General features: G+C 29.1%; 1 protein-coding gene across 9 annotated transcripts in view; it reads right to left on the bottom strand.

Moving 5' to 3' along the window:
- The window catches only part of mtd (mustard), a 178,564-nt gene that overhangs the window by 43,752 nt on the left and 107,774 nt on the right, over positions 1-27,038 (bottom strand). For 4 of the 9 annotated variants that reach the window (XM_065512116.1, XM_065512124.1, XM_065512134.1 and 1 more), the window contains 7 exons: positions 19,318-19,871; positions 19,057-19,247; positions 16,761-17,262; positions 16,531-16,688; positions 15,070-15,227; positions 10,322-10,484; positions 10,051-10,246 (listed from right to left, as the gene is read on the bottom strand). In XM_065512116.1, coding sequence (XP_065368188.1) covers positions 10,051-10,246; positions 10,322-10,484; positions 15,070-15,227; positions 16,531-16,688; positions 16,761-17,262; positions 19,057-19,247; positions 19,318-19,871 — 1,922 coding nt within the window. Of the gene's footprint in view, positions 1-10,050; positions 10,247-10,321; positions 10,485-15,069; positions 15,228-16,006; positions 16,139-16,530; positions 16,689-16,760; positions 17,263-19,056; positions 19,248-19,317; positions 19,872-25,485; positions 25,634-27,038 lie in introns of those variants that run through there. The other 5 variants (XM_065512143.1, XM_065512213.1, XM_065512204.1 and 2 more) reach the window with 4 other exon arrangements.

Below are 27,038 nucleotides of genomic sequence, written 5' to 3'. Positions count from 1 at the left end.
AACCAAGGCTAAGTTTAATAAATGAATTGGGAACTCTTCATCATCAATTTCAATGATAAAAGAATTTCGTTGTGGCCATACTAGCACGTTAGATGTCGAATGTTCTGGACACCCAGTTGAAGTCTCTACATCCGAAACAATTGAAAAAATTCATGCCGATCGGATATGGAAGGTGCGAAAGATCGTGAGAGCCATAGGTAGGTATCTCACATGGATCAGTGGTTTCAATTTTGAATGATCACTTGGTTATGAGAAAGCTTTACGCAGTCAAAACAGTGGGTTTCTCGGAGCGAATGCCTATTTCGATGATTTCGACAAATCTTATATTTTGGAAGGAATAAAAAAATTGGAGAAACTTTGGACAAGATGTATATAGCTTAAAGGATATTATCTTGAAACAAAATTATTTTTTATCCAAAAACTTGTGTTTAATTCAAAAAGTTACGGAGCTATTGGACCGCCCTAGTATTTTTGTTAAACTTTAATGCTGAAAATTTCAATATTTTAATATAAAACTTAGTAAATTTTAATTTATCTTAGAAATATTTTTTTGTTTTTCTCATTCTTATTTTGGCTGGGGAGCCATAACTAGAAGTATTGAGTATGAATTGAAATAATTTGTTGTTTTTTTTTAATTTTATATATCTTTATTCAGGAATAAATCTTGTAATATATGTTAATTGGCCTAGGAAGGCTTTTTTATATTACTGTGAATAAATAAATAAATTCAAAAAATTCAATGTACAATTTTCATAAAATTCATTTAGTTAACAACTAAATTAATCACAGATACACTTCATATTTCAAGCAGTGAAACATAGGGTAACATAGAGACGAGTCGTAATTGTCAAAAACATAAGTCTGTTGTCAATGTATTTTGTTGTTGTTGTATCAAACATATGATTTGTTGTATTTTTGTTTGATAAATCGGAGTGTCTCGTCTCTATGTATAATTCTCTATGCAGTGAAGCATTTCCGAACACTTTTGTTATTTTAATATCATGTGTGTCTTTGACGCCCGCAGTCCTAATGTAATTTTATTTATTTTAGGTGTGTAATAATTGTTAATAAAGACATCATAATCATCAAATTTTTTAAATAACAAAACAAGATTGAAGTCTATCTTATTTAATTTGGATTTTAACACCTTAAAAAAGTTCACACTTTCAAATATTTGTAGACAAAGATGGCTATTACTCATAACAACTAAATGCAACTGGTTAATAAAGGGAAATTATTAGATTTCTATAAAACTTAATAAATTGTTGTGGTTAAGTTTAAAGAAATATTAACGAAGATTAAGATTTCAAAGTTGTTTTCTAAGCAATAACTTAACTTGGAACTAAGAATGAGGTTTTTTTTATTATTAAATTAAAGTTTCACAGAAACTGATATAAATGTAGATTTATTTTACAGAAACAAAGTTTAAATTTAGTTTAGGAAATAAGAAACTAATTTCACCAATTTTTTTAAAAATTTTTTTTTTGGGATTTAATCGGCAATAACAGTGAAATTTATGTTCTCATGAAATAGCCATTTCCCTCGAAGGGAAAATTGCTCTCGTGATATTCCCCTGAAATTTTCATTCACAATAGTTGATTTTGTTCGTAAAAGCTGTTTATTGTTTACAAAATTCCATCAGTCGTAAACTCGCGCGTCAATATTAACGAAGATTAAGATTTCAAAGTTGTTTTCTAAGCAATAACTTAACTTGGAACTAAGAATGAGGTTTTTTTTATTATTAAATTAAAGTTTCACAGAAACTGATATAAATGTAGATTTATTTTACAGAAACAAAGTTTAAATTTAGTTTAGGAAATAAGAAACTAATTTCACCAATTTTTTTAAAAATTTTTTTTTTGGGATTTAATCGGCAATAACAGTGAAATTTATGTTCTCATGAAATAGCCATTTCCCTCGAAGGGAAAATTGCTCTCGTGATATTCCCCTGAAATTTTCATTCACAATAGTTGATTTTGTTCGTAAAAGCTGTTTATTGTTTACAAAATTCCATCAGTCGTAAACTCGCGCGTCATTGCAATTATTTTTTAAGTGCAATCAGGCCCTTTTTAGTTTTTTTGCCTTCGACAATTTTGCGTCTCACTCTGGCACGTGTGTGATGTAAGGCTTCGTATAACGGTTCCTGTTTTACGTCGTTTGCACCAACCGCGTGTCTTTTAATTTGTTAGACCCTGGTGGAGACCATTAAAACTCTTCGTTACTGGTGGACTCATATCGTGAAGTCTTTTAAGCGTTCCAGCTTCCTATATGAAGATATAGGTCGACTAGGGACTTACTTAAATCGTGTGGGATACCCTGGCGTTATGGTTACGTACCCTTGCCATAAATTTTGAGAATTCAAAAAAAAAAAAAAAATTTCACAATATGAAGAATTTTTTTACGTGAACGAAAAATGGGAAAAGGCAACATATTTCATGTGAAATATTGATTCGCTATAGGGGTGAATATTTATTTGTCATGCCTTCAATTGAGTGGGTGGGTGTGTTTTGTGTAGCCATCCTTTTGCCATTATCTTTAATTAAGTGGGTGTGTTCTCAAACCCAAAGTAATCGAACACTTTGGTTATGCAAAGATAAAAATTTAAACAATAAGTTCAAAAAATTAACAACAATGGTCATTATTTATTTGACAAATTACAAGTAATTAGCATGTTTACAAAGCGTTAAGTGATTAAATATACAAAATAGTGAGAATTATGTAGGCTAAACAGAGAGTTAAATAAATGGAGATATAAAATAATTGAGAGAGGCGCGATCAGTTTGACAATAAGTGGCACTATTATTTACCAATGGGATATTGGTGAAGATTTTAGGTCATTCAAAAGTTTAGATTAATAAAAAGTTATTTGAATATTCTCTTTGAGAGTAAATGCTTGAGGATTAAAATTGTATAATTTATAGAATTGTACAAGTTTAAAAATAAAATTGTAATGAAACCATAAAAGACCTCAAATTTTAACCTCGACATTAAAAAACCATATTAATATTATGGTTTTTATAAGTTCAGCCTGTCATTAACTTAAAACTGGCATTCAAATAAGTTGTTAGTTATAATAAACGCGCCTTTTATCAACTTCATCATCATCACTATTTTAACAATTGATTAAAACAGAGAACTTAAACATGTTTCATTATTTTTGTTTTGATTTAGATTAAATTGTTTTTTCTTGTATAAATAAAAAAAACTCTAACCGGTATAGCAAACAAATTAATTTTTTGCTTACTGGCAATTCTTCTCTTTTTTTCTTCTGGGCAATTTATTTTAATCGGCTTTTTTTTAATGTGATGTGATGATAACCCCCTTCCTGCTGTATTGTGCAAAAAATTAAACAAATTTTTCTATTTGTTTAAAAGCAAATATTGTTTGATTAAATTAAAAAAGTTTTCTAATATAAATTGGAATTTGCGTTATTTGTTAGAAAAATTAACAAATTGTTAAGAGATTCTAAACATTTTTTAGTAGATTACTTATTTTAATTAAGTTGGCTTTAATAATGTGAAATAATTTCAGTTTTAAAAATAGGTTTTATTTAAAATATGTGTCTATTTTTTAGTTTTTTTTTATTTTAATATTTTAAAATTTCTATTATTTTAAACCGTCACTAAAGTCAAACTTGTTTTGCGAGCTAAATTAATAACATGTTCTATTTATTTTTAATATTTTGTTTAGAAATAATTCACAATTAATAAGCAGCTGTCTAATACAATCCTGTTTCATAAATTTTCAAACATAATTATGTGTTAATGTTGTCCACATTTAAAAAACAAAATACATTTTTATTTATTAATAGTTAAAATGAGTTTTTACAACCATTTTTGGTATGTTAAAACACTTTAGTAAATTTGCCAACACTTGTGATTATAATTATTAAGTAATAAGGAAATAATTAGAAAATTTTATGAAATTAATTGGTAAACGATTAAATAGAGTGCAATGCATCTACTAGACAAGGAATTTTTAAAACAATTTATAGTTTTGAGAGGAGAGAAATGTCAGACATCATCGGCTGTGAAGTTTGATTACATTTTTAGAAGACTAAAAATAGATTTATTTTCATTTTTTTTCTCAAATTAAGTATTTAATTATAATAAAGTAATTTTTATTTAGATACTAACTCAATGGCATCATGCAGTTTCTAGCCTGCTACGACCTTCATCAGCATTCTTGTGTGCCATATAAAGGGGGGTTTTTTAAGCCAGATAGAACTTGAAATTGAAAATAAGAACACAAAAAAATAGTTTATTCGAAAGATCAATACCTGGCATTAACATTTGAAAATGATTTCGGGCACATCGGTGGCATGTTCGGCTGTTCTTGATGTCCTTGGACGTTTCGAGCATTGTTGGCCTCCAATGCGTCAATTGATGCTGTTTTATTAGCATAAAGCTCTGACAGGAAGTAATTAGAGGTGTCCATATCTCGAAATCAAGTTATCGCCAAATATTTATTTCAATAAATCGATGGTTGCGGTCATCCTGTCTCACCCCGATCAATGTCATCCATATTTTCAAACAAAAAAACCTTGATCATGGTGCGGTAATAACGATCGCCATTGATCGAAATGAAAGCTCCGGCTTCATTTTTGAAGATGATGATGAACCTCACCAAACGTTGCATTTTTCTGAATGTAATGGAGTCTAAAGGGTCTGTTGTAGGTTGGTATCAGCCCAAATGCGGCTATATTGTTTTACAAACCCGTTAAGCCAAAAAATAGCCTCATTGCTGAACATAATCACAGTAAAACTTTCAGTTTTTAAAAAAAAAAAAAACGCAAACTGCGAAGCTTTTTGCTTGTCTTCAGATACATCCAGAGTCTCTGGTGGGAATCGAAACCGCAACCCTCAGATTAATACTTCAGCACACTATCGACTTGTCTATCGGGGCATCCAAGTTCTATCGGTCTTAAAAAATACACTTTACATATTCTAATGTCAGCAGCAAATATTATCTGTTAAACTCATAAATTTTATGAAATTTATTAAAGGACTCCTTAGCAAATTTCTTTAATAATCTTTCTTTGACCCCCCAACTTCTTGTCCGCACATGAAATTGTCTCGTGTGGACAGCTCTTGTTCAAACAACGTTGTCAGAACAAGACCGCAATTTTAAAAAATTACAAATAAACTATTGAACACATTTTGATTTATAAATCTTTAATAAATTATAAATCTTATAATGAATAAGGTTCTTCAGATTTATTCCTTGGTTACAAATGGGTTAAACCATGCCAGACAGCAACTTTGGCGGATTTATACCTTGGTTCTTAATGGTTTAATCGATGCCTGACACCAACATTGCCAATTAAATTTGGATTTTTTTTTCAAACTTATTGATCTTTAGGTAGTCACTCATTGCTCTTTATTTTAATTTTTAGCCCGATCGAAACAGAAAGCTAAATAAATCGTTAAATTTTTTCTGTTTGCAGGAAGTTTTCAAATGTATGTATGAGCGAATGTTTGGCTGTAATTTTTATCTGTATATTTTCTCCTTCCAGTTTAAACTGCTTTGACATTATCAATAATTTTCAATAACAACATCATCATCAATTGATGGAGAAATACAATTTAAATGCGTTATAATTAAACAACAACAGAAACAAAAAGTAACAACAATCTTATGACATTTTATTTTATCTCTGTAAGTAATATACTTTTTATGTTCTTTCAATGTTATTGAAGAAGATGTGTTTGTTTGTTTTTTTCTTAAATAAATTATTATTATTATTATTCACTAAGAAAATTGATGTGTTAAATAAATTGACAGCAGCACATATTGATTAAAAATATGCGATGATATTATGTACGCATGGCAAATATAAATAATAAAAACTGAATTTCATTATTTGTTAGTCATATGGTAATAAGAATAAGTCCCAAAAACACAAAATATAATGACTAAAAGAATTCTAAAAATAGCTTAAAAATCACATAAGAATACGAAAATGTTGTATGGTGTGATGTTGAAACATAAACGGATTTGTTTGGAGTTTGGAGGCTTGATTTAGGGGTTTTGAACCACTTGAAATTGTTTAAGTGTAGTTCTTATTTATACGCCAATTGAATTTGAATTGTTTTAGCATCCGGCATTTATAATTTTTAATACTTTATATAATGGCAAGCCTTTTTTAAGTATTTGTTGTTATTAACAAATTATATGGGGTTTTGTTTAAAGCTTTAAATATTTAAATAAATAAATTATTCATCTACTCAAAATATTAAAAAATTTTGCAGATTATATCACTTAATGTTTCCAGTTCTGCATTTTGTTATGCCAGATCAAAAGGCTTCCACACACATTTTCTCAAATATGTTGGCAATAAGACCCCAAATCAACTCATGAGAAAAAACATTTTAATTTCACTACACGCTGCGAACAATTTTTTGCCCCCATATGAATTTGTCTCGTGTGGACAACTCATATGTCAATGTTATGTTCTTGTTCGAATAACGTTGTCAGAAAATTTGTTCGCACAACTTATATCTGACACATAGTTTATATTTTAACATAATTAATAATAATTTATACTAAATCATCTTTCCAACATGATCTGTAATACATTTTCGTTTGGAAAATATTCAAGTTACAAAATCCTTTGGATATTACGGACCTTAAACCACTTGAATATGAAAAATTGGGATTTCCAAGAAGGACATAACAATTCTCTATACATAATTTTAACCAAATATCTCTGATGTCTAGTTCATCAAATTCCCATTGCCTAAATGATACTTTTCATTCACACTTCCGGCATGCGATCCACATCAAGTGATCACTTTCTGTGGATAAAATGGATTATCTTGAAGATCATGTGGATTTGTTGCTGTCCAATAGCACATATGTATTTTACTTATTAACAAAACCATTATGCCAAAAATGAGCTTTGAAGAAAGCGTTCTTAAAGTTGTGACAACCGCCTCAGTAGTTTTGTAGTTTTTAATAATTTTTAAACGCTGCTCATTTGTGAACTCCATCCACATGAAACAAATGTAAAATAGTCAGTCAAGTTTTTTGATATTACCAGACCATAAACAAATTTTGCATTAAAATAGATGGATCTTGAACCCCCAACATTCAGGAAACTTTCGAACTCTAAAGGACACTTATTTTTTCCCTGGGTAATGATGGCATTCAAACGAAATAGTTTTTACTCGAAATATAATAAGCATTCGAAATTTATTTCGATTACGAGTGCTACAATTAGCCCCCTGTTACAGATGGCAGTATATCAGCAGACCTACAGGAGAATATCGTAATTTTGATGTTATTACTCTTACTAATCTTTAGATCAAGTCTGCGTCTGTCACATGTGCCATCAATGGGGACAACATATAAGGTAGTTTTCATTTCAAAGTAAGAAAAAACTTCACAATCTAAAGCTAAGCTTTTTAACCCAATCAGCAACTTTTTCTTTCTTTTGGAGACTATGAAATATATCGTTGATGTCTACATTAGATCAACGCTTGAATCAGCGACTTTATCCAAGGTTCAACATGCCTATAACTAGGGAAAATCGGAACGAAAATGCTTTCTATAACGTGCAAGCGGGATCAGTTACTGACACCATTTGTTGGAAACATACTCACCTTCAGGCGAATATAATCTAATTCCAACACGAGGTATACCACAGGGCGGAGTACTATCAGAACATATCTGGAAGCAAAATATTAATATTATACGCATGGCCCTGAATGAAACATGCTGCAAGTCTGCAAGCATTGGCGGCAACGTGCCAAGATTCTAGGCTACTATAGAAATTTCTGCAATCAGCGCTAAATCTATTACAAAAATGGTGCTATTGATGCGAATTGCTTGTAAATGCATATAACACATTTTACAAACCCAAAGATCGTTGCAATAACCCCCTCGCTATCCGATAATGCTAAATAATTGGGGCTATATCCGAACATTTATACGCCTCTTTTATTTCACCAATTCTGTGCTATATGGCTCCTGTTTGGTGGAGGGTGTTGGAGAAGACACATCTCAAAAGAAGGTAACGGAAGCTCTTAGGAGAACACGTACCAAGGCAGACGCAGACTGATAGGTTGGAATAAACAAATGGCTTACACGGTTGATGCCTACATATCATTGCCATTCAAAGATAGGAAATCTGAAAAATCTGGCCCCGTAGAAATGCGCGAATTGTGGTTAATCCCTCGAGACTCTATTTATGGCTCGTAGGCTACTTCCGTACATCGGCTTTTGCAGTAGCTGTAACAATGAGGAGAAGGAGACAATAGAACACCTTCCAGCCTTTATGCTCTGGTGGCAGTCGGGCAAACGGTTTAAAGTACAGAGAATAATTCCTTCACGGTTGCAATTGAGAATACTATACCAGATGGATCTCAATTGAGATGAAGTGGTTCTAGTATACTCGGCAAGTAGCCTCCCACTAACCAAGATTCCCACACAATTAGCAATGCATTCTAAGCATTCGCAAAAAACAATCGGTGCAGTCGAATGGTGTAACATCCTGGATATATGGAAGAAGTGGATCCTTATATAGAATCTTTTCTGTTAAGCTACACATTATATTGGCTGAACGGAAGCATACTGGTCTCCATCTAAATTCATTACTAGACAACACTATTAGAAATGTAACATCCTGGATATATCGAAAAAGAGGATCTTTGTGTAGAATCTGTCTGTTAAGCTAACATAATATTGACTGAACGGAAGAATACTGGTCTCCATCTACATTTGCAATACTGAGTAAATTATTTTATACTTCTAATTAATATGTTGCAATACATTACTGCACTTAGGTTGTTTGTATTATAAAGTTTAAAAAATAAAATTTTGTAAATTAACCCTTTTATGGCCTAACTGAAGCAAATTTTTAACCGACACACTTAAACTAATGCCAGTAAAAATCATTAACAATTAATTTTAATTTATCAACAGCATCTTTCAACCTACATAAACAATTGCTAATGAAAACAATAACAGGTTTTAAATGTTTATTTTTTAAGATACAAAACGATTTGTTATAACCCAAGCAAAAAAAAACTAAATAACATTTTTAAAAATAACTTAAAATTCCGTACACAGGTACCGTTCTCATTCAAGAATTGTTTATGTACATATATTAAAAAAACTCACTTATATTTTAATAAAAAAACAAACTTTAAAAAGGTGTGTTATGTTGGTTTATAAGATTTTTTTATAAAATAAATTATCCTTAAGATAATATCATAAAAACGAAAACAACAACACATTAAATGCAATGAAATGTAGGACATGTAGTGCCATTGAAAGAAATGAATGGAATTAACGATTGTATGATGAAATAGTGATGGACAAATGCGAAATCATTTTACGATCAAGATGTAATGAAAAGAAAACTATATTTTTGCTAACAAATACTTATAAATACTTTGTTTATAATATATAAAAAGGTGCCTTTGTAACATTTACAAATTAAAAAAAAAAATAATTAAATAAGTGACACAAAATCACTCTACTACTCAAAACACATTAAAAAAACGACTTTGGTGGCTTTTGTCACACAACACTACAACTTAAAATGATTTGAGAAAAAGAAACTAAAATTTTCAAATAATAAATAAAAGAAATTTAGCTAATTGTTGTAAGGAAATTTTGAAATAGATTTCAAAACATTAATTTTGGTTGTTTGTTTTTAATAATTCAATCCTAACCTCGCCGCTTAATAAATCCAAATCAGCAGATGCGGCATGAGAAGCCGTTTTAATAATGTTGTAGGTCTTTGCAAATGGAGCCTTAATAAGCTGATTTTTATGGTTTGGTTTTTTTGGTTTATCAATAATATAAAAATAAATAAATTTCAGAAAATAAATAAAAAGTTAATTTCTTTTTTTTTTGTAATAAAAATTTTTAAATTTTTTGGACAAAAAAATAAAGCGGCTTAAATAACTTTTAAATTATAAAACAATACTATTATTAATAATTAAGATTTTACCTATTTTTTTTAAATAAATTAAATACAATTTTTATGATTTTCTTAAAGTCAAATATAATAACAAACAAAATAGAAACTTTTGAACTTACCTCCCAGGATTCTCTAGTTATATCGGTGATTTCTTCACCCTCTTGGCTGCCCGAACGTGTTTTCTTGGTGCCACTTTGGGTCCATTCAGTATCGTCTTGTATCAATTCAAAGCCACGATTCTTGATTTGTTCCTCATCCAATTCACCATAGAGATGAGGAACCCAAGTATTGACAAAACGATACAATTCATCAATGCTGTAATTGTAATAAAAATTTAAATAATAATTTGAAATATTTTTGAATTAAAAACAAAACAAAAAAAACTCTTACCGATTTTTAGGTACACTGAACCAATATTCAGGTCTCAATTTATTTTTACCATACGACATTACCGATGTTGGCAATGGTATGGCCTTGCCCACTGGTTTACCCATGCGCAAGCGTAAATACAAGGGTGGATCTGGACAAGCTCGTGCCGGTCTGGGTATAAGTTCTATAAAGAAAATATTTATTCATTAAATTTCTCGGTTTCTTTTCTTCAAACATGTAAGCATTTCATGCTAATTTTATTTTAGGGGGAGAGGGGGGTTTGTTTTTAACATGTCAGGATGTCATACATTTTATTACATTTTTATGTACAATGTTTTTTATAGAGTTTTTATGTACAGCTTTCTTAAAATTATATTTTATACAAAAAATTACTTATGATGTTTTCTTTTTTACAGATTATAATGATGAAACAATCGCCAAATAGATTAACTCCTTTTTCCAGTGTTTAATACCACAGCACTTGACTAACTCCTAATTATTTACATTTATTTAATGATCTACTTTAGGTTCGATGGATTTTATGCCAAAAATTGTAAGAGAGCTATATACATAAATATTGTAGATAAAGATTCAAAACAATTTTTGTAAAAAAAATGTTTGTTCGGGTTAAACATTTTTTTCCGATATTTGTACAATGTTTTTCCAAAAAATATGAATTGTCGAGGTCACCAAAATAGGTATTTGTTTCATCGTTGGAGTCAAATCTCATTCTTCAGTTTTGGAATCAAGAAAAAGTCACTTGTGACTAAATCCAGAGAATAGGTCGGATGAGTTAGCAATTCGTTGCTAAATTCATAGATTCTTGCCATGGAAACTGCACATGGTTTAAGGTTTTTTCCGCAAAAATTCTCTTTTTTTCCATTTTCTCCTCAAGTCACCGGTAGTCTGCTATCAATGGCTGTCAAACATAAACTAAATGACGCAGCTTGCTTAAATTTTGACAGGATTCAACTAACAGATGCCTTTTGGTTAGGTTAAGTAGATGGGCATTTACATACATGTCCCATACACATTTCGGGTATGTTATTGGCTCTTAAGGAAGTGTTTTTCCCAATCTCCATAAGCCTAAACCACAGTTGTATAGCTTTTAAACATAATTTCCTCAATGTAATTACAATGATCTCCAATCCGAAATCATAATATATTCCAGGTTTTTCGTCTTTAATTCTAGTGTTTCTCAAACACTCTGCAGGTCGTATGGTAGAGCTGTACGAGCCAGATTCGTATCCAACATTGTATGTCCAGTTAACACATTAATCAGTCCTCTGAGTTTTGGCCTATTTAAGTTCAGAATCTCTTTTATTATCTTTATCTTTTATTATTATAAACCCCTAAATAGCAATTGAAGCCAATTGAGGCATTACAAAATAAAAACTAAAAAAAAAACATTTATTCTCACTTTTATCTGGCTTATGTTTTTAGGAGTTAATCTATTTGACAAGTGAGTCATCTAATTAGTATAAAGTATTTTATAAATTACAACAATTATGTACAGATTTATTGCAAAATATATATTTAAATTAATAAATATTTATAACAAAGTTTAGATTAATTTTTATAGTATTTCGAAAACATTGTCTCTTTTCAATTCCGTTTAGTTTGTACTACTTATTACATTTAAAATGTTCCTTATTACATTAAAAAACTACTTTTAAATCAAAAGTTTGATTGTTACAATAATTAAGTTTGATTGTTACAATACCAGACTAGATCTGGACAAGATCACACGAATGATTACAGGACACTGCACAGTTAGGAAGTTGGAAACTGTGGAGCATATTATTTGACAATGCCCGGGACTTCGACGCCACAGGTTAAGGTGGTTAGGTCGGCCATTTCATGAGTATGGTAGATAATTAGCACGGGAACAGATATATAATGGATTCACTTAATCAGCGACTTTTAATATTTATTCAAAGCCATACATATGGTTTGAAAAGAAACAAGTAAGAGAGCTATATTCGGATGTGCCGAATCACCAAATTATACTTCAAAATAAAAATTTTAAATATTTTTAGGTAAAAAAATTTTTTTTTTATTTTTTTGAAAAAAAAATTTTTTAATTGTTTTTTTTTAATTTAAAAAAACGTTTTTTTTTAAATTTAAAAAAATAAATAAAAATTTTTTTTAGCAAAAAAAGAACTTTGTGAAAAAAAAATCGGGTTAAAAAATATTTTTTACGATTTTGACCCCAACTTACGTCGTTGAAATATCTATCATTAGATATCCATATTGTCTATATTAATGACTTAGTAATCCAGATATATGTCAAAATGTCCCGTTTTTTCCTTATATCTCAGTGGACCGATTTTCTCGATAGAACAGAGCCGGAAGAATTCCGGAGATATTGATGTATGAGTTATTTGGGGGCTTCGGAAAGTTATTTCAACAGACAGACAGACATGGCTTAATATACTCCGCTATCTATAAGGATCCAGAATATATAGGGTCGGAAAATTATATTGTGGATATTACAAACGGAATGACAAACTTATAAATACCCTTCTCACGAAGGTGAAGGCTATAATAACTATTGGGGGATTACTCTGTAATTATATTTAAAATGATACAAAAAGGTTTTATTCATCGAATTATGGGTAAAACCCTACGTAAAGTTTATTTTTTTGAGTCATCACTTTCAATCGAACTATAAAATAGCACCCCGTACTAAAATGTAAAATCTACCAGAAATTACTTTTGGAATTACAATAATTTTTTTGTAATCAATCCTTACAAACACAGGTTCTACAAAAATTTAATCTAAAGTCCGTATAAATTTCAAATATTATGCATCAAAATATACATATATTTTCAACACAATTAAAAAAAAACTAAAATAAATTAAATTTTTATATTTTAAATACATATGTATAGTTTATTCAAACATACCAACTATATCAAAATTTGGAAAATTTGGTGCCCGTACTACAAGAGTTTTTTATGTTATTTGATATTGTGTTTTTGGCAATTGATTTTGGTTTTTGGATTTGTATTTAAACGTTGGGTGTGTGATGGTGAATTTGCAAATGAAAATGTGAGAATTTCAATTGTATAATTTTTATTAATAAGGTATATGTAATTGATTTAAGGTTAAATATAAAACAATAACATGAATGAAATAAAGAAAAAAATGGTATTTTGTTAATTAAAAGTTTCAAATCATTTGAATACAAAGTGTGCTTTGTTTATGATTTTGTAATAAAAACGGGTTTTGGTTAGATTTAAATTAAATTAAGTCTGTAATTATAACAATATTAATACGCAATTAACAGTTTAATAACCTTATAAATGTATATATTTAGAATTAACGAATATGTTTGTATTTGAAAAGCGTAACATGTTAGTAAATAATATTTATTTCTATATTACAATATATAGTATGTAAGAAGACTTTAATCTCAAATAACTTTAATTTCATTTGAATTCCCGGATCATATTTAAAAACGGTTCTGAATGTCATTTTTAATTGCTTCGTTATTGACGAATTTATTTGAATTTAGAAAGGCAGTTATAATGATTTCTAGTGTATTATTGCTGAAAATAACATTCACTTTGAACTACTTCCAATTTCTTTGGATGGGAGCGAATTAGTATTTTAAAATCCACTCAGCTTTATGATCTTATTTACTTTATTTATTAACGAACATATTAACATGTACACAATATAACAAATTAAAAAAAAAACAATTTAATAAAGTATTATTTTTAATGTTTGTTGTATAAAAAACTCATCCCTTTTAAATCCTAACATAATACCAAATTATAGTGTCAGCTCTTTTTTTAATTTTTTTTTTAAAAAATTTGTTCAATTTATGCAATTTATGAATGGTTTGGAAATAAAGTTATTCAAAAACAAGCTATATTCGGCTGAGCCGAATCTTATATACCCTTCACTACTATACTTCAAAATAAACATTTTAAAAATTTTTAGGTAAACAAAATTTATTTTTTTTTCAAATTTTTTGGAAAAAAATTTTTTGCAATTGTTATTTGATTTAACATTTGTTATTTGATTTAACAATTGTTATTTGATTTAACATTTAATTTTTAAATTTGGTTTTTCAATTCTTTTTTTTTTGTTGGTTAAAAAAAATTCGAGGTAAAAAATAGTTTTTCCGATTATGACCCATTGTAGGTCCAACTTACTATGGTATTATATACGTCGTTGCAAAGGTCTTTGAAATATCTATCATTAGATATCCATATTGTCTATATTAATGACTTAGTAATCCAGTTATAGGTCAAACATCGAGGTAGTCCTGGTTTTTTTCTCATATCTCAGGAAACTTCTCGAAAGCATGTCTGACAGAATTATAGAAGATTTGGATCCCGAAGTTATCTGGGGTCTTCAGAAAATTGATTTCAACAGACAGACAAACGGACATGGCTTAATTGACTCCGCTATCTATAAGGATCCAGAATATATATACTTTATAGGGTCGGAAAATTATATTGTGGAAATTACAAACGGAATGACAAACTTTTTATACCCTTCTCACGAAGGTGAAGGGTATAAAAAAGAGGTGAATAACCCCCTTTAATACCAATCATTTTAGCATGTGGTAAACACTGATTTGTATTATAAAGGTTTCCTGGTTTAAAGCATTTAAATAATTTAATTTCTATAACAATTTCAAATACTAGAAAAAATATTAATTGACAAAACTAAATTAACCTTAAACAATTTAAAATTATATTGATAAAATCTGTAACAGGTTTATATAATTACAAACAAAATGTATACTTACTATCGACACTGACAAATAGTCCAGGCTTATCATCCACTGAAACCATAGAACGATAATCCAATTTTGGTTGTTGCTGTTGTTTGTTATCCTTTAGCTTGGTAGTAGATGCAGTACCCTCCGAAGATAAAGGACGTATAAATGTACCTATAGAAGAACGTCTAAACGAAATAACAAACAAAATAAAAATAAAACCACAAAACCATTAATAACTTAATAAATTTTTAAACATAAAACACAACAAACCAACTAATAAACATCAATAAATATACATATTTGAATGATGAAAGAAATTGGTTGTATATTGAAAACAAAATCAAAAAAATCCCATATAATTTTGGTATTTATTTGGTACATATTGATTGATTGTCAGTGAGAATGAAAATGATGACAAAGTTAAGGCTTACTAACAATTATTGTTAAAGAATTGATTGATGATAATGACAATGGAGATACAGAAAATGTGAAAGTGAAACCTAGCAATATGAACAAATTTATTTATACAAATTAAACTTGTATAGTGGACATAAATAATTAAACAGTGCTTTAGATTATATTCAAATACGTTTTCAAACAAAAAGAAAAACGGGTGTATTTATATTTAAAAAAAAGAAAAGAGTAGGAGGAATTAACAAAAAAAAATTTGTTTACACTTTAAACAAGGCATACACAAGATTTATACTAAGAAATAAATAGAAATTAGAATTGGAAATGAATCATAATGTAAAGAAATTATATCAAACGTAGTTGTAAAGGAAACAACGTGGTGTAGAACAACAATTAACATATGTTTATGTATTTTACTTTAACAAAATAGAAAACATTATAGTTGGAAATAGATTATATATAGTAAGTAGATAGAATAGTAAGTTAAGTAGCCCCTACAACAATTGAACAACAATTTGAGGTGATTTGTTTGATTGATTGTTTGAATTCTTACCCTGACGAAATGTGACCCTCGGAATGAGTGGAATGTGGTGTCAGTGGTGGCACCGGAGAGCCACTCGAATCTTCGGACGGTGTTTTTGAAAATAAATTACCACCCAACTCTGAGACCAAAGTAATGGGTGAACTGATTTTGCGATTTTATTTTTATGTATTTTAAAACCAAAAATTTAAAACAAATCACAAAATTGTTTAAAAAATAAAAAAAGGGGGAAAGGGGACAAGTGTTTTATTTGTGACAGAGTTTTGAAATTATTAATAATGTTTGAAAGTGTCCAGTGATTTGTTGAGGGAATGTGTTACAAACAAAACATAAGTGTAAGGGAGTTGTTTAAAGCCGAATCCAAAATATGAATGCATTTTTTTTTTTTTAATTTGTAGTTGATTTTAGAATAAAAATAAAAGAAATATTGAAAATAAGTAAAAAATGACAAAGACAAATTTATATAATCAATGGCTTTTTATGAAATTTTATTCCACACTAGTTATTCAAAATAAAAAATAATAATAAAAACTTACCTAGAAAATACTTTTGAGAATACACTTTGATTAGAATCACCAGTATTGGGAGCTGATTCTTGATCCTGAGACTTGCTAACACTGCCTGCAGAATTGGGAGCACCATCGCCAGTAAGACCTTCAACCCAAGTCAAGGGATAGGAAAGACGTTTCAACATCTAAACAAAAATACCAACAAAACACATAAATAAACCCAAAATTCATTCAAATTAATAACAAACCAAACCCACCTTATTCTTTTTATCAGCATTTTTATCTTGCTGAATATTTTGATTATTGCCAGCAGCGCTGCTCTGGGGATTCTCATCATCTACACTAAAACTGACACTAGAAGTCTTTTTGCGTGTACCGCCCGCACCCATGCCCGCATCTAAGCTGGCTCTTGGTGGCGATTCGCTAAGGGGTGTTATTGCTATGGGCTTGGGTGGCACCCAATCGGAGCTTAATACAATATCAGCATCACTGTAAACAGTTTTCTTTGGTATGGGTTGTACATTTGGTATAGGATCGCGTATATCGATACCCGAATCGTAACACGATTGTTTCGACAATTCTTCCAATTGCTCTAAATCTATGGCATTCACATTACCGCTGGCTAAATTGGCCATAATACCGCTAATCGATGAAGTTGCCGAGTGAGGATCTTGACCACGAGCTCCACTATCGGCTGTGGTATTCGATTCATTGTCGCCCTCATCTTCCGATGATCTTCGAGAATTAGATAAACAAAGTCTGAGTTGTTTGGCAACAAATAACAAGTGATTTTTTTTTTTGGTTTTTTTAAATGAAAATGATGTTTTTTTTGGAAAAACAATAAACAACAATACGTTGATGTATTTGATGTGGGGTGGTGTGCATCATGATGTATTTACAGAAATTAAGTGCAGTAAATAATATAGACAACAAATGTGCAGTAATAAACGGTTTTTTGTGTATAGTTTGAAATAAATGAAAGAAAATAAATATGTGTAGTATTAAAATGAGGAATTTCATAATTTATATAAAAAAATACATAATTTATTTTATAAAAAATATAAAAGAATTTTTGTATATAAAATGCAAGGTTGGCTACCGATATTTCAATAAAAATGTTTGATTTCTAAAATTGAGTTTCTTGAATTCTAAAGAACTTAATACCAACTTTGTCAACAAAAATTTAATTTATTTCAATATGCAATTAAATTTATCATTAAAGCTACCGCTAAGCAAATACCGTTACCGAAAAAGCCAAAATACTATTACCACTAAGTTACCGTTACCGAAATAATTCAAATTAGCGTTACCGTTAACTTTTTACCGTTTTGAATCGGTAGCCAACTTTGATAAAATGTAATATACAAGTATTTTAATTTCAAGGTGCATGAATTTGTAAATGTTTCAAAATATTGTCAATGATTTTGGAGTTGTTTTTGTCCATTTTAGAAGGAAATATAATAACTTAGTTGTAGCTGTAAAAAGTCCTCTGTAGTCGACATTTTTTTCCTAAAGGATCAATCTTTAAAATCCTTTTTAAATTACTTGTTTATGTTGTTGTCTACGAAAGTTCTTCCCTGGAGAAAAAACAAAACTTCCGGTTGATACAGCTCTCGCTGAGTTGACAATCTTTGGCCGTGTAAGACTCGCGACATATCGAAGCGATGATGCAATTGTCGTGTTATCTTGTGTCTATGTTATAGGGTGGTTTAGAGAAAGGTAGAAATTATGCCAATTCAGTCGGTCAATTGAAGTGAACCAACTGTAACAAACATTAGCGTATGGTTTCTGTAGACAGACCGGCAATTATTTAAAGTGGGCATTTATGCAAAATCTACTAGAGCATTTGCTAAAGATATTAGTTCGAAGTCATGTGCGATGGCGTCCTGAATGTCATTGCTATAGCGTTGCAAATCCAATAGAATGTGTCGAGAAAGTGGATCCAGCATTAGAATCGTAACTTCTCAATTTAGTACTAAAAGTTTAATGTACTGAAAGTAGTTATTGTACATAACACTAATAGAACTCTGTACTAAAAGTACTTAGTACTAAAAGTACTTAGTACTAAAAGTACTTAGTACTAAAAGTACTTATTACTAAAAATACTTAGTACTAAAAATTAAAAATACTTAGTACTAAAAGAACTTAGTACTAAAAGCACTTAGTACTTAGTACTAAAAGTACTCAGTACTAAAAGTACTTAGTACTAAAAGCACTTAGTACTTTTACTATGAAGAGCCTTTAGTATTTTTAGTACCTTTAGTAGTAAGTACTTTTAGTACTAAAATAAACTTAGTACCAAAAGTACTACAAATGCTTAGAACTAAAACTACTTTGTTTTAAAAGTATTAAACTTATCGGTTTGGTAAACATATTGCATGTATGTATGTGGTTTTCGCTTAAATCTGTCCTCAAATAATTACAAAAACAAAACAATACATACACCATGAAATTATAAAACATAAATAAAAATAATAATAAAAGCAAAATATCGTCTAATAAACATATTTTTAAAACAAAAATCATCTCCCTTTAAACCACAACGCAACTGACCTATCTTTACTAGGAATAGCCCAATGATGATCCAACAGACTTTTACGTCTTTCTTCTAAGGTGGTACGAGAATCGGAAAGATTGTTAGATTTCTTAGCCTCGTCGTCTTCGGTGTCATTGGTGCCAGAACTGGCAGCATCAAGCTCAGTCTTCAAACTATCTTTGGCTTCCATAGATTTATCAGCAGTTTTCTATCGAAAAAAAAACAAAACATTTTTTAACTTTTCATATAAACAAATAATTTATATATGCACCACCAACCTCAGTCTCACGACCTGAACCTGAGCATATAGACTCTTGATCATCTGTTTTCTCTTTGCACTCTTCTATTTTCGTTTCCTCATTTTCCTGCTTCTCTTTGCCATCTACCTTATCCTCACCACCTTCTATGCCTTCCTCACCATCCTTGGTCTTTTGGGCATCTAATACTGTTTTGGGATAATAAATTTCGGGTTTTTCTGTTTGTGCTGCCCCACCATCGGCTGGACCGCCCGACACACGCATATGGGCTATATCATGAAAGATGGCAGCATTCACACACAATTCCATAGGAGCTATAACACCATAACTTTCGGGACCATGTTCGATAACCAAAGGATCCGAAACATTTGGATCGAACATGACGGCATTGGGTGTCACCAATAGAACACCGCCCACCACACCCTGGCCATCGGTTATGTGGCGTACATTGATTTTAAGGAAACGTTGTGTTATAACCGGATCATCGGATTTATTGGCATCTGTGCGACCGGTGGAGTCAACGCGTTCAATGTGTCCGGGTTTAGGAGAGCCAGGACGTAAACTTTCTAAGATATCTGGAAAAGTAAATAAAGTAAATATTGATTAACTAAAATACATAACATAAAGTTTAAGTGTAGATATGTTTTTAATTACATGTACTTATAAAATACACCCAATTTTATAAGTATTATTTATTCCTTGTTGTTGTTTTTAAATGATAAATTATTTTTCTATATTTTGACCGAATTTCTATTCTTTTTTTACATAGTATAATAAAACTATTGATAATTTGTTATATATTTTCGTTTATTTTGTTTAGATAAGATAAATTTCTAAATTTATTTTATTAATTACAAACAGTATGTTCTATTTAGTTCTTTTTTTATATATATTAGAGTGACAGCCGATTTTTTTTTCTTAGATTTCAAAGAGTGCCGGGTGGAATATTGTGACACTAGGCCTAAATGTTAAGTGCTGAAAATTTGAGCCAAATCGGGCAACGATTTCTGGACGCGCATCGAGGTCAAAGTTCAGATATATGCAAAATTATACTATTTATATGGAATAAATAGGTGAAACTCGTTAAATTTCTGCATTGTTTTCTAGAAATGTATAGACTTATTTATATTAATGAATATTACATTAAAAAAAATTTTTTGGAAGTTAACCCTGCATCTCCTTTGGGTCAAAATGACCCAAAAACTGTATTATCGCCAAAATTCGGGAAAAATGCAAATTTTTCAGATATTTTAAAAATTTTGCTACTAAATAAATACTTTTGCAATTGAATGCAAAATAATCGAAATGTGTACGTAATTATCGTTGTAATGAGATATAAATGACAAAATTTGGTTAAAAAATTTTAAAGTTATTACAAATTCGCCAGACCATTAACGTGTTTCAGGCCACTTGAACATAAAATTTAGAAAAAAAATTAACATATTTCGAGAAAATTTAAAATAAAGGCTAATTTTTATTTAAAATATATCCGTATTTACTTGTGTACGAGTTTTTGTCTTCGTAGGATATCGTTAACCTATTCGCTGGTATGGCCAAAAAAAAATATTTTTTTTAACGGCCGTTTCGAATCTCCATTTTCAAATTTTTAAAAATTTTGTTAAAGAAATTTCAGAATTTTTTGATCATCACATTGGGATTTATTGAGATCAAAATAGGGAATAAAAATATGAAAAAATTATGTCAATACCTCTTACAGTTTTTCCGTACCTGCGATTTAAATTTTGCGATTTTCAAGAAAAACAAATTTTTTGTCCGTATTTAGGCGAATGAGCCCAATTTCCTTAATGTTATAAACTTTAACTAAAACCTATTCATAATATTATAGTCCTTGTAATTTTAAATATGGTCTGAAAGTTTTACTAAAATCGGAAAACGATAACCTTAAATCGTGAAGGTCAAAGGTCAAATTTTTCAATATTTGGAATTTCTAAAGAAAAGATAGCGAAATGTTATATATTTTTGGGCCGATTTTAATGAAACTTGAGCAAAATATACATTGGGGTCTAACATTTACAACAACAGTGCAAAAATGGATTTAGTCCTTTAAGAGCACTTGGGGTCAAAATGGCTGTGTTTTTCGTGATTTTAAATGTTGAGGGTAATTTGGACCCCAAGTGCTGCTAAGAGTTAAATTCCATTTTTGTGCCGTTATTTTAAATTCTGGACTTTAAGTTATACTTTCCTCAAGTCTCATTAAAATCGGCCCAAAAATATATAACATTTCGCCATCTTTTCTTTAGAAATTCAAAATATTGAAAAATTTGACCTTTGACCTTCACGATTTAAGGTTATCGTTTTCCGATTTTAGTAAAACTTTCAGACCATATTTAAAATTACAGGGACTATAATATTATGAATAGGTTTTAATTAAAATTTATAACATTAAGGAAATTGGGCTCATTCGCCTAAATATGGACAAAAAATAGTTTTTCTTGAAAATCGCAAAATTTAAATCGCAGGTACGGAAAAACTGGAAGAGGTATTGACATAATTTTTTCATATTTTTATTCCCTATTTTGATCTCAATAAATCCCAATGTGATGATCAAAAAATTCTGAAATTTGTTTAACAAAATTTTTAAAAATTTGAAAATGGAGATTTGAAACAGCCGTTAAAAAAAATAATTTTTTTTGGCCATACCTGCGAATAGGTTAACGGTATCCTACGAAGACAAAAACTCATACACAAGTAAATACGGACATATTTTAAATAAAAATTAGCTTTTATTTTAATTTTTCTCGAAATATGTTAATTTTTTTTCCTAAATTTTTTGTTCAAGTGGCCTGAAACACGTTAATGGTCTGGCGAATTTGTAATAACTTTAACATTTTTTAACCAAATTTTGTCATTTATATCTCATTACAACGATAATTACGTACACATTTCGATTATTTTGCATTCAATTGCAAAAGTATTTATTTAGTAGCAAAATTTTTAAAATATCTGAAAAATTTGCATTTTTCCTCAATTTTGGCAATAATACAGTTTTTGGGTCATTTTGACCCAAAGGAGATGCAGGGTTAACTTCCAAAAAATTTTTTTTAATGTAATATTCATTAATATAAATAAATCTATACATTTCTAGAAAACAATGCAGAAATTTAACGAGTTTCACCTATTTATTCCATATAAATAGTATAATTTTGCATATATCTGAACTTTGACCTCGATGCGCGTCCAGAAATCGTTGACCGATTTGGCTCAAATTTTCAGCACTTAACTTTTAGGCATAGTGTCACAATATTCCACCCGGCACTCTTCAAAATTTTAACAAAAAATTTTTTCCATACAACTGATTGTCACTCTAATATATATATTAAAAAAGAAAAATAGAAAAAGTTGGTAATTAAAAATATTTTAATAAAAATAGTCATAGTCATCATCATCATCATTATATCATTAATAAAATATATTGCATTTATTTTATCAATAACTCTATTCATATTAGTTTTTTCAATATGTTTGTTTGTTTATTGAAAACTCATGATAATGGTTTTATTTAATTTAATTTGTTTAAACTTTTTTTTTTGCTCTTTTTCTCTTGTTATTTTAAATTTTAAGCTTTTCAACTTAATATACTAATGTAATCTATTAGCTACTCGTACAATTAGGCGAAAACTGTTTTATTATTATTTGTTATAAAACACTTATCATTAAATTATTTGTTAGTTTTTTCGTAAAGAGTTGATAAATTAATATAATTTTATTAGACACTATATAACGGTCTCAGTGTCTGCTTAAATTTATAATAAACCACAAAGAATAACGATTATTTCGCAAAGAAAATTATTAAAAAAAGCACCAAATTTTATAAAATAAAGCTAATTTTGAAAATAATTTACAAAATTAATCCATTTTGAATAACTTTCAGTATTTTTCCCTTCGGCCGTCTCAGAAATGTTTACTGCCTCTTAAATTTTATTTGGATTCATCCGAAAAGAGAACAGTATTCCATTTCTGTCTCGACCAGTTTGAATTTTCTAAAAACCGTACTACTCGTACTATAAGAGGTTTTTTGTCGTGTAGTAGCAACAGAGACTAGCTAATAGTTGCAGAACTAATTTGCAATTTTAGATTATTGATAACCTACCGGGGTTTCAGTTTTGGGAATTTCTTAAACTTTCTCCATATTAAATTATCTTGCTTTGGATGATGAGTTTCAACAGTACCTGTTCCACGAAATGTTTTTATCATTTTTAAAAATGCTGATTTATGATATGGTAGGTATTTGTTTCAATCTAGTACTAAAATCGTTTATAATTTTGGTTTTTAAATTTTCGCAAATCTTGAATCTCTAAATCTTTAAAAAACTAAAATAAATATTAAATTAAGAGCAAAACATGATGCTTTTTACATCGTTTTCTTATACATTCCTTTAGTTTTAGTCTCTATTCTTGCATAAGTTTAAAAGTTTCCATTGTTTTGCAATGCTAAGAAGTAGAACGACATTCTATAAATGTATGCTTGTTCAAAACCTAGTAAATTTTAATTTATCTTAGAAATATTAATTTATAGTTGGTAAAAGGTCGTGTTTTTGAAAAACTGACATTACGGAATATAGTTTTCAAAATAAGTTTTCCAATGTATTATTGGTAAACTAATTCATTTTGAATTATAAAAACTAGTTTTTCAAAACAATTCGTTATTTGTATAAAAAAAGAAATAAACCTTTTTTGAAATAGCACTTAAAATTTTTAAATTATATTTAAAAACATCTACAATTTCACCAAATAATAACGATTACTTCACACAATGTTTTTTAAAAAAAAAGAAAAATTTGCAAAATAAAGCTGTTTTTGAAAAAAAATTTGATTTTACAACAACAAATCTGCATGCTTACTTGTTTCAAATTGAAATGATTAACAAAATAAAGTCATTTTGTATAAGCCACAAATAAATAATGAATTTTCATTACACACACTTTAATTTAAAAATTTTAACTCAAACGGAGTTTAACAGAGATATTAGTTCATTTTTATACATATTTATTTGTATTTGAATATTTAATAAAACAATTTATTGTTGCATTGCTCTCTCCAGTCATCGTTAAACAAATAAATGTGTTTAGTGTTATGTATTTGAAAAATTAATTTAAATATTTACTTTGTAGGTTATTTAAAATACACACAAAAAAGTGTTGTATTTGAACTTTTTAAATTAATATTTAATTTAACTAAAATGTTTGTTTTTCACAGAATATTTTTAAGGTATACAAAAAATATCATAACATTTCGTATATATTAAAATTTATTACAAACACTTAAGTCAATAACATGTCTTAACGAAATGTAGTCCGAAAGAGCTAAGTTTGAAATATGACAGACAAACAAATTCAATTATTATAATACTAAGATCTAAGAAATCTAAAACAATACCTTTGTATCTTACTAATACAAGATGAGATCTAAACGTACACGACTGTGATATTTCCATTGCAAGACTAGACATTTCATAGTCAAAAGATTTAAATTACACTAGTAAAAATCCTGTATTTTAGTATATAATAATAAAATACAAAATAATACAAATCATAAATTCATAAAACTAATAAATATCGTCTAAAACTACTACTACTGTGTAGTTAGGTACAGTAGTTAACAATTTTATTTAAGCTTCAAATACTAACTGGGAACAATAAGGTGTGAGTGAGGTAAGCAATAGCACAACAACTGCAAAAAAAAACTTATCTTAATTCCTTAAAAATACAAGAACATGACATGACGAATATAAAACAAGTACAACAAAACGTTTTAATGAAAATTTAAAAGGGGGTCTTATTGAAAGATAAACATTTGATTAACTAAAGTAAGTAATCGCAAAACAAAATTATAATTTAGACTGGTTATTCAAGGTTCTTTTAATAACACTACCAGCAACTGGAACACTCACTCTTACGCCCTGGCGTAGTAGCTTAACCTCTGTAAGGCGTTTATAACTAAATACTATACAAAATGTATTAAATTATTGCACTTTTTGTTGTTAACCGAGCTACTGTTGTTTACACAAAATTTACACAGCCAATCAGACAAGTTTTTGTTTTCTTTTTTATAAAAAGAAAATGTTCATATTTCAACGTAATCATAAAGTATATTCTAATTTCAACCAAATAGTGGAATATGAAAGTAATTAACAAAGTAAATAATACACGTAAAACTAATTTTTTATCACCTCCATTCCGCCAAAATACAGCCGTATGCATTGTAGTTCAAGTTTGTTTTTTTTGCCAATTCTTGCCTTTATTTTATTGTTTGCTAACGCTTTTATTTGTTTTATTACAATTTGTAATAAAGCTTTAACAATTGCTAAGATTTTCTAATTATTCTTTATAAATAATTTACTTTTTTATTAAAGAATGTTGGAATTTTCTACACCACACACACAATAAAAAAAAACAACACCAGTAGGAGAGAAATAAACAGAACAATAATAATAAAAACATATGAAGAAAAAACTGACGGTGAATTGTCAATTCAATGTCAGAATCAAAGGGTGAAGTAAGATATAAAGGCCGTTTTTACACTATCTGAACAGCAGAACAGCTGTGTTGATTAACAGTGTAGTATGTTAGTTTAACATTTGTTTATAGGTAGATGGCGAAACTGTTATAATTAGCCTGTGTGGTGTGAGTTTGTGCTGAAGCAAAACAGGGGTTCTTAACTTGGGAAGAGGAAAAATATGAATTTGAATGGAAAATACAATAAAAAATAGGTCTGTTCATTTATTTCCCAGTAAATACTTGCAACGAGAGAATAAAATCAAAATTTACAAAATTACTCTCTTAAATTCTCAAAAATAGTAAAAAGTAAATGAACGATTTTCCAGTAACAATTGTTTTATACACACAATTTTCTTATTTTATTCCTTTTAAAATGGAAATAGCTAAAGATGTTGTATAGAAAATAGTGTTATACAGAAGATTTTCTTTAGAAAAAGGTTTTATACTGAAGATTTTCTATAGAAAATTCTGTTATACTGATGATTTTCCTTATTTAACACAAGATTTTATATATAAAATACTTTTATACAGAGGATTTTCTATTTCAAAAAGATTTTCTACATAAAATACTTTAGCTATTGTCTAATGATAATTCTGAGTATACAGGAATTTGTTGTTGTAACAGCTGTGCTGTCGTCGAAAGTGCTTCCCTGGCGAAAAAACTTCCGATTGATATATGTAGCTGTCACTGAGTTGACAATCATTGGCCGAGTGAGTCTCGGGTCCGTCCGGAGCGAAGATCCAACTGTCATAGGAATGTACAGGAACTTATCTTGTTACATAAAATAGCTTGAGAGTATCAACCGATTCTCGGGAATGCTACCACACTCTTAAATATGAAATATTAAATAATACAAAATTAAAAATTGTTTTTTTGTTTGTTGAAAAAAGTAGATAAACAATATTTTGAGTTTTTTGGTAGGTGTGTAAACGTAAAGCTTTTTCGGCATTCCAACTCTGAAGCAAGCAACATAAAGCAGGACGTGCAAAACACTCATTTTCTAAGTTTGAAAGAACCCAAATTCGTTTGAATTTTTTTTAGAAGGACTACAATTCCGTTTAAAAATTAAAATTTCAAAAATCAAATCAATTTTACCAGTTTTTACCCCCTTAAAAATAGAATTTCCAAATATCCCTTTTTAGTGGATCTATACATCGGGAGAGGTGCCTACATACAAAATTTTAAGACATACAAATTTTCAAAAGTTAAAAATTATAAAAAAAA

Source organism: Calliphora vicina, chromosome 1 (assembly GCF_958450345.1).
Source record: "Calliphora vicina chromosome 1, idCalVici1.1, whole genome shotgun sequence".
In the NCBI taxonomy this organism is placed as follows: Eukaryota; Metazoa; Arthropoda; class Insecta; order Diptera; family Calliphoridae; genus Calliphora; species Calliphora vicina.
This window is presented reverse-complemented; position numbering and strand designations above follow the sequence as displayed.